The sequence below is a fragment of the Arachis ipaensis genome, chromosome B07, assembly GCF_000816755.2.
Source record: "Arachis ipaensis cultivar K30076 chromosome B07, Araip1.1, whole genome shotgun sequence".
NCBI classification, from domain to species: Eukaryota; Viridiplantae; Streptophyta; class Magnoliopsida; order Fabales; family Fabaceae; genus Arachis; species Arachis ipaensis.
The window spans coordinates 123,445,747-123,454,451 of record NC_029791.2 but is presented as its reverse complement, the minus strand read 5'-3'; the positions used below and the strand labels follow the sequence as shown (position 1 = coordinate 123,454,451).

Below are 8,705 nucleotides of genomic sequence, written 5' to 3'. Positions count from 1 at the left end.
ATCCTAGATCCCAAAAAAAAAAAAAAGAAATAGAAAAGAAAAAGGAGCAGTGGCAACAACGTCTATATGAAAATAATCAAAATATTTCATCTATCTGCCCTGGTAGCACTCACCTTTTTATTTATTAGTTATTAGCTATTACCTTGCTTTCAGTACCTGAAGCGCCAAGAAATGGCATTTAGTAATCAGTTTAACCCAGAATGTGTACAGATATAACATAACAGCTCATCTAGGTATCTATAACATTGATAAAGCAATGTAGTTAATATAGCTAATGTCAAACAATCAATAAAAGACTTGAAGCTAGTTATCTCCTCTATAGCTTGAATACAAACACATATGACGCTTCATTAGTTTATGACAAAAATGCAATAATAACCTAAGTTCAGAAACCTGCCTGGACAACAAATAACAACACAAAAATTTACTCTCAAACCTTGAGAGAGCTTCCAAATTTGATTTTATGCATGCTGGTAATGGTGCAACTTGTACAATAACACCTTTCCTGCAGAGTTTCCTACAGCCATGAAACCACCACCTGGACTAAAATCAAGACACCGGGGGTAACTCAGGCTTGCATTCGGCGGTGGCCAGTTGGAAAACACAGTATATGACGGGATATGTATCAATTTCAAACTGCTCTTTTTCATGCATGAACAGATTGCTAATATTTGAGAATCGTGATTGAATTTCATAAAATCTACTTTAGTGGTCAAATTCTCAATGGTCTTGATAGGCTTCCTCTTGCCCCCGAGGAATTCCTCTCTATTGTAAATATTCACAATTCCGCTGTCTGAACCAGCTGCGAAAAGTTTTCCACCTGGAGAAGTACTAAGAGCTGTGCTGTTTATGCAGCCTTCATCTACACCTTTATGCATGCATGTCATTGTTCTCAGATCCCAGTGGTAAACCTGGCCATCACCGCCACCGCTCAACAACTGCTGTCCATCTTCTGCAAAAGCTAAGGATCGGACTGTTCCGTTCATCTTTAAGGTACTAACCAATTGCTTTGTTTTTGTCGAAACTAATAAAATGTAACCCTCATTACCCACAAAAGCTACTAATTTAGAATCAGGCGAGACCTCAAAATTTTCCAAACTTTTCTCTTCCCTACCAACTAAAGGACCTACTTTATCAACCTTAGCCTTAACCAAATCAAAACTATAGAAAAATTTTCTTCTTCCCGATAAGATAACCTGAGACCCATCTGGCAAGAAAGAAGCTTTCCGAACGGGGCAATCTTCAAGGAAGATGCTTTGAATCTTGGTGTTACGTTTGCCATCAATTTGAAAAAATCTAAGCTTTCTGTCCAATCCTGTAGCAAGAAGGAGCTGAGCATTTCTATGGAACTGAACAGAATTTATTGGGCCATTAGATGGATCCTGTATATTAGCATCAACTAGCTTTGAGTATTCAACATGTCCAGGCAGTAGTTTCGAGCTACTCTTCACAACTAGGTCTTCATTTGTTCTCAGAATATCATCCACATCCTTGTTACCTTGGTTCAATGCAGCTTCATTTTCTTCATCTGACTCATCATCAGAAGATCTATCTATTTTGGACCTCGAATCAATCTGTGCCCAATCAGTTCCTGGGTTCAGCTTTACATGCTGAGCCCTCAATCTTGACACATACTCTGAACCAGAAATCAAATCCTCATCCTCTTCCTTCCTCAACTTCCTTAACCTGTTAACATTTGCTATGTTAATAGTGGCCTTTTCTTCTTCATCATCCACCCATACAGGTTTTCTCTGCACGGCAGCCCTATCATCATCACTTTCCTCTGAAATGTCAGCATCTCCCTCATAAACAGAAAGCACACTATTTGCAGAACGGTCAGTGAAAAACAAATCCGAGCTCTTTTTATCCCCAGTTTCTACTTCATTATCCTCCTTTCCAAATTCAACAGGGGAATACAGAGAGCCAAACAAAAAGCTTTCCAGCTTTTTCATTTCTCTCACTTGTTGCATTTCTGACTGTTCTCGCTTCCTCTTCTTTGCCTTCAGAGCTTCATCATCAGAATCTTTCCCATCCTCAACCTCTTCATGATTGGGAGGTTCTTTGATGTCCTCCTCCCTTTGGGTCTTCTTAGCTTTAGTGCGAGCATTTTGAGATATCAGACTCATATCTCACAAGCAACTCTGCAACATAAATGAGGTAAAACTGTTGGTGCAATCAATTTAACAGATGTTACAAAGAGATATATAACACAAGAAACATCCGATTTCATGCAAGGATCATGAAGGTTCCCAGATGGCGATAAATAATGAGCAACAAACCACAACTCTAAATGACATAATTGAAATCAAATAACAATGTCAGCGCTAATAGGATTATGAAATCATAAGTGTAGTGTGAAAATTAAGAAACATACAACATACAATAAAATTAGCTTTTCAGACTATGGTAAGTGCACTGCCTAAAGTGCTAATAATGCGAGTTCCCTAACAACCTCAATCAATTGTGCTTCGGAATTCAACAACACCAACTGCCAAGTATGTTTCATGTCATTCGAATTCTAAAAGCATGGAATAGAGCGTTTTGGCTCTGATGTACAGTGCACAAACAAATGCATATAAATCTAAAATGACAAATTAAGCATAACAATCTCTAATTTGCTCTTTACTAACTTCATCTGTTGAATATTACTGCAACAAAATGATATAAACTCAAGCCTTAAAAGAAATAAAATTTAATTTACATCAAATTCAAGCTATTACTACTACTACTTCCTACTTAATAACACGAACAAGAACAACATTATCCGCGAGATTCACCCTAACAGCAACAATGGTGATATCCTTTTTTTCCCTGACACCGATTTATTATTTTTTTTTTCAGAGAGACTGTTAGATTGTTCAATGCATCCCTCAAAAAGTGTCAAAAAATGAGATGGAACGTGAATTTGGACACAAAAGCAGAACAAGATAATCACTAGAGACAAGTACAGAATCCAATAACAGACCAAAAATAAAACGAATAATAGAATATTGGAACTCACTATTGGCAGCTATTGGAACTCACTATTGGCAGCTATTGGAACTCACTATCTTACGTTCGTGGGGAGTCAAGATTCTCTGATCATAGACCTGTGTATAGCATATTCTCAGCAGAAGTTGATCAAAGAAGCTCTAGTGGCCAAAACATTTCAGCAAAACCAGCATTCAACATTCCAAAACCAGCAAAACCAGCAACTACAAAACACTAAAATCTGCCTACAGCATCAAGCATTTAGCACATTATGAAACATTCCAAAACACTAAATCTTCACCCAGCAAAACCAGCAACTACAAAACAAAGCCATTAGCAAATTTGAACACAAAAAAATTAGGAGCCATCAGCAACTAGTAAACCAGATAACAAACTAACAGAGCCATCAGTAAACTAACAGAGCAATCGAGCCATTGAGCAATTAGAAAACAGTCACACTAAAACAGAGTAACAAACTAACAGAGGGAACGAGCCATCAGTAAAGAAGAAGAAGACCAAAAATTGAAAACAGTCACACTAAAAATGGAACAAAAATTGAAGAAGAAGACCGACGAAGAAGACCAAACAACAACAATTTCAGAACTTCAAAGTTCAAACCAAGAAGAAGACCGAACAATCAGTGAAAAAAATAGTAAAATACCTAGAAGAACAGAGCTGGCGACGGAGGCATTAACAGAACTGGCGACGGAGGCATTAACAGAACTGGCGACGGAGGCAGGAACAGAGCTTGCGACGGAGGAACAGAGCTACGCGACAGAGGCAGGAGGCGAGCCCGGCGACTGTGCTTCCACTGCTGAGAGTCTGAGACGTTAGCTGAGTGAGGGACCGAGTGAGCTTCGAAGCTCCAACCGGCGACGGCGTCAGGAGCAGTTCGGCGGCTGAACGAGAGGGAGGGATTGAGCTCGCCGGTGTTGAGAGGAACGGCCAGCTCGAGGGTGATGGGAGGGACGAGAGAGGGAGTGTGTGCTGCGCCGTTGGAGAATTGGAGGGAGTTAGGGTTGGTAGGGTTGGGGTGTTCTACTGAATGCTAAACGCCTGCGTTTTGGCGTTTTTGGGCAAAATAAAAAAACCGCCGGGTTCCGGTTCGGTCCGACCGACCGATTCTCGGCCGATTCAGCAATTTAAAAATGGTTTTAATTCTGGCAGTTTTTTATTTAAATCAAACCGTAAAAATTATCGGTTCAAGATTAAACCAATCAGACCGGTCGATCCGATCCGGTTCAGAACCTTGCCTAATTCACATTTTATCTAATATTTTAACACTTTTTGAGGGATGCATTGAACAATCCAACCGTGTCTCTGATAAAAAAAAATCCAGTTTAATTTGAATTATTATTAATATAGATTATTGACATTTTGTTCATTTTAAAATATAAATGTCAATAAAAAAATATATCCTATTTAGATTTAAATAAAATATTAAAAAAACAAAACGAATAAAAATAAAAATAAAAATTTTGTGTTTTAGTTTAAATTCAAAAAAATTTACATTTTACAAATTTCACAAATTACATCTTGTATAAATATAGTTGGTCATTTTATATTATATAATTATCTGTTATTTCTACTTTGAAAAATTTTAAGTTTTAACTTTTATGCCATTTTAGAGGGCTATACTTTATAATAAATTTTTCAACATCAAAAATTTTGGTAATGATTTTTTAGATGTTAATAAGTCAAAGAATGATTTTTAACGAATTTTTAGAAATAATTTATTATTCTGTTTTGAATTTATAAGTTTGTAAAAATATAGATTCTTTTCTAGAATTTGAACTAAAATACAAATTTTGAATTTCCATTCTTATTCGTTTTGATTTGTTTGATATTTTATTTGAATCCAAATTAAGGATATTTTCTTATTGACATTTATGTTTTATAAAATTAATAAAATGCCAATAATCCGTATTAATAGTAAATCGAATTAAACTAATTCGATTTACTATGGATGTGATATACAGTAGTAAATCGAATAAAGTTGATTTGATTTATATATTACACGTTTCTCCAATATTGATTCGATTTATATGTAAACAGCGTTGATTCGATTTACATAAAAATGTTTAAGACAGGTATGTAACAAAATTTGATTTAAAATATTTGCGGAAATTTAAACTCCAAACTATTTATTCACGTGAATTACCCTAAAAATTTGTTTTTTTTTGGCAAAAAAAAACCAAACATTCACCAAAAAAAACAATAATTAATTTAGATAATTTACATTATTTTTTGTAAAATTACTAATTAACTTTTATCATTCTTCATTTTTACCATCCCTCCTCTATTTTTACCATCTCTTTCTTCTTCCATGTTTCATCACCTCCGTACTCTCTCTCTCTCTCTTTATTGTTGTTGTTGATGTATTACTAGTGATGATGGTGTTATGGTTTGGGCTGGTAATGATAGCTGTTTGTTTTTATTTTTCTTTTTCTTTTTTATTTGGTTTTCCCAAATAAAGATTATTATATTATATTATATTTTATATATTTGTGTGATGGGTGATGAGTCATAAGCCATATGCGAAAGGATAATAAGCAATAGTATAATGCAGCACTTCCATGTTTCAGTGGTTGCACTTGCTTGCAGATTCAGACCAACCCACCCCTAACAGTTTTTTAACGTCTTTAACAATTCAATTAATTATTATTTTTATTATTTTTTCTTTTTTATTTCTTTTTCCTTTAATTCTATTATCAAATTCAGTGGCGGAACTTGAAACAAAATTTTGGGGGGGCCACATAGAAGATAATTCTCAAAATACTTTTGATATGGACCCATTTAAGATAAGCTCGTCTAATCTCATCTCTCTGGTTTAGGTGATATTGCCAAATTTAAAGCCATTTTTCAGGGTCTCGTTCTAAAAAATTAAGGTCAAACTCATCAGATGTAACTATTTGAACTTTTGAAGGTTGTATCTCACTTTTTTCGTGATTCATTAAAGTATAAGAACTATCTATAGGTATTGATATTGTAAAAATTATATGTTCTCCTTCTTAAATATTAGGCTTCCTCTTAAAAAATGCATCAATTCTTTGATTTTTTTTATTATTATTTTATATAAAAATTTGAATATATATCATGTAGAATATGTAAAAAAGAAGTTAGAAGGATAAATATTAAAATTTATAATATTTATTAAATTTTTTTGTATCAATTTATACAAATACAATAATATTAATACTTATTGAATATTCTATTATTTTTTATCATATAAAAAATTAAATTAAATAAATAGTAAAATATAAAATAATATTAAATTAAATAAATAAAAATATCTAATTTTTTATATTTGAACTTAAAGGTAGAGAGAGGGTTGCTTATTGAACTTGTTCCTTGCGAGATAAAGCTTTCGAAGTGTGATCGGCTACAAGCTCCGTCAGGGGCTCGGAAGTATTCTCCTCGGAACTGAAGACCTCGGCGTGGAACCTGCAAAAAGGACTCCGACACTCAAGTTAGTGCTCGGTAATATAAACTTCAACAAGCAAAAGTAAAAATAAGGAATTTGTAGGGTTTGGTGCTATGAAGTCGTTTTTCCTAGTAGCTTATGATCACTGTTTTTCACTTGCCCCAGACGAGGTTTGCTCGTCTGTTTAAATAGACCGCGTAGTAAAGGAAGGTGGACGTTTGAGTAGTGTTTGGCTTTTTAGGGTTTGTTACCGGAAATCGATGTATGAGTTTGTTGATGTGAGATTCTTGGCACTTGCGACGTGTTTGACCTGTTCTCGATTGTGAGTTTTGTTAGCCGAGGATATCAGTAAGGTACAGAATTTATTGGGTACTTTAAGTCATAGTAAAGTATTTAAACCAATTGAATTATTTTTTATCTTTTGAAAAAGTACTACTAATTTTTTTATAAAAAGTTTGGGGGGGCCATGGCCCCCCCTTGTCTGAACTAAGCTCCGCCACTGAGATTCAAATTTACTCTCTTATTCGCCATGCCCGTTGTTATTACACATGATCCTATTTTGTTGAATTCCGCTTTTGTCCCCACTCCCATTTCACAGCATCGCCCTGCAATTTTTCCACCATCGCAACGTTCTCCTCCTCGCATTCTTCGCTTCTCTCCTCGCTCAGGTTCTTCTTCTTCTTCTTCTTCTTCTTGTTCTCTCTCTGTTCGTTTTCTACCGATGCTTTTCTCGACGCGTTATGCTAAGCTCTGAGCTAGTTTGATTGGTTAGTTCTCTGATTTCGGATTCGTTTTTTTTTTTAGTTTTACGATTATTCGGTGACTTGATATTTTTGCTTACTGATTTCGCGAGGAAATTTTCGTTTATATCCAGTTACTCAGGAATTGGTGATTTTCGCTAGTGAATTTTTTTTCACAATGTTGATCCGGCTTGTTTGGAATGACATGAACGTAGTAAAATCTTCGTTTCGTTTATCGTTCTATTGTAATTATTGACGAGCATTCAGATTAAATCCTATACTATAATATATGAAGTTTAATTTCTATACGTACGTGTGAAACTCGTCTACTGTGATACTATATACAAAATAATAGGAATTTGTATTATTTTTTTATTTTTTATTAAAAGAATAATAGGAATTAAACTCTTAAATGTAGATTTTTGAAATCCTGAAGTGATTCTGTTCAGAAACAACTATGTTGCATGAAGTTTTCGTTAAATATCACATTGGCTTTGTAGTTGATCAAGATAAGCTTTGGAATAGAATGAGTGATTCTCATTTAGGTAGGTTATGGGCACAGTTAGGCCCATTCAATTTGTTGTTGTTATCTATGTTTTGTTGGAAGCTTATGCTGAGAATGTAGAACCTTCTCCTATCGCTATATATCCTTGTCTTTGCCTTTAAGGAATCAATGAGATCTTGGTTGTTGTTGCATCTGTTTGGTTCTATACATCTATGGTATAGTATAGGTGCAAATAATTTTTAGAGTTGCTTTACATGTACTCATATTTCCTCGTATAACTAACTCACTTTCAACATTCCTATCATTTTTAGCAAAATTGTGTATGGTTGTGGAGCTTTTACTGTCTTTTACCCTTGACTTTTAAAACTTTCTTCTTGGCTTTTATTTCATGTCACTGTAGATATGGATGCTGCTGCAAGTCAAGGTCTTTATCCATTGCACCGTTGTAAAACTCTTCACCTGGTTTGTGGCTGGTTTATACTTGAAGCAGTGTTTTAGTAGTAGGAAAATTCATATTTGTCTTGTGTAATGGGGCAAGAACTTATTTTTCCTACGTGACATCGAATCCCAAAGTTTAGTCACCTGTGAATTTGTGATTTACTATATTGACTATTGTTATCTACTTATTTTGGTCTGACTGAAATTGCACGATTAAATTTTAAACTGAACTGTGGGTAAATGCATGAAAATAGCGACGTGAACTGCATTTCGTGAACTTTATGCTTAAGGGTAAAATGGATCATTAGATTAGTACAGGCCAGGGGTTCATAGCCTGCCGATTGGAGTATATTGTGTTTTGGTTCTTGATAAAATCATTTCCTTATTTTCAATATTATTATTTTTGAGATCTCAGTTCTTATCTAATCTTGGATACAGGTTAGACATGCACAAGGCTTTCACAATGTAGAAGGAGACAAGAATCCTGATGCATACTTGTCTTATGATCTTTTTGATGCAAACCTAACCCCTCTTGGCTGGAGCCAGGTAATTCTTTCTTTTTCTTATCAAGTATCTCTTTTTTCTAATCAAATATTTTACCCCCCGCCCCCTTTTTTTTTTTTTTCTT

At 34.7% G+C, this 8,705-nt stretch overlaps 2 protein-coding genes across 9 annotated transcripts in view; one reads left to right on the top strand and one right to left on the bottom strand.

Moving 5' to 3' along the window:
* LOC107606241 (U3 small nucleolar RNA-associated protein 18 homolog) lies at positions 212-4,035 on the bottom strand. 7 transcript variants are annotated; one of them, XM_021106537.1, is made up of 3 exons: positions 3,632-4,035; positions 3,002-3,215; positions 212-2,141 (listed from the first exon to the last, which is right to left on the bottom strand). In XM_021106537.1, exon 3 carries the CDS (start codon positions 2,124-2,126, stop codon positions 462-464), a length of 1,665 nt encoding a protein of 554 aa, XP_020962196.1. In that variant the 5' UTR covers positions 2,127-2,141; positions 3,002-3,215; positions 3,632-4,035; the 3' UTR covers positions 212-461. The 7 variants fall into 7 exon arrangements, with proteins under 7 accessions (XP_020962196.1, XP_020962198.1, XP_020962200.1 ...); XM_021106539.1 differs by having other exon boundaries at positions 3,025-3,215; XM_021106541.1 differs by having other exon boundaries at positions 3,048-3,215.
* LOC107606240 (phosphoglycerate mutase-like protein 1) overlaps positions 5,509-8,705 on the top strand; it is a gene marked incomplete in the record, with an annotated part of 6,657 nt that continues 3,460 nt past the window's right edge. Inside the window, 4 exon segments of one of the 2 annotated variants that reach the window (XM_021106536.1) lie at positions 5,509-5,685; positions 6,905-7,062; positions 8,040-8,101; positions 8,516-8,623. In XM_021106536.1, coding sequence (XP_020962195.1) covers positions 6,924-7,062; positions 8,040-8,101; positions 8,516-8,623 — 309 coding nt within the window. 2 annotated transcript variants of the gene reach the window in all.

Coding starts and splice junctions, on each gene's coding strand:
- LOC107606241 (XM_021106537.1), bottom strand. CDS start 2,126: ATGAGTCTGATATCTCAAAATGCTCGCACTAAAGCTAAGAAGACCCAA.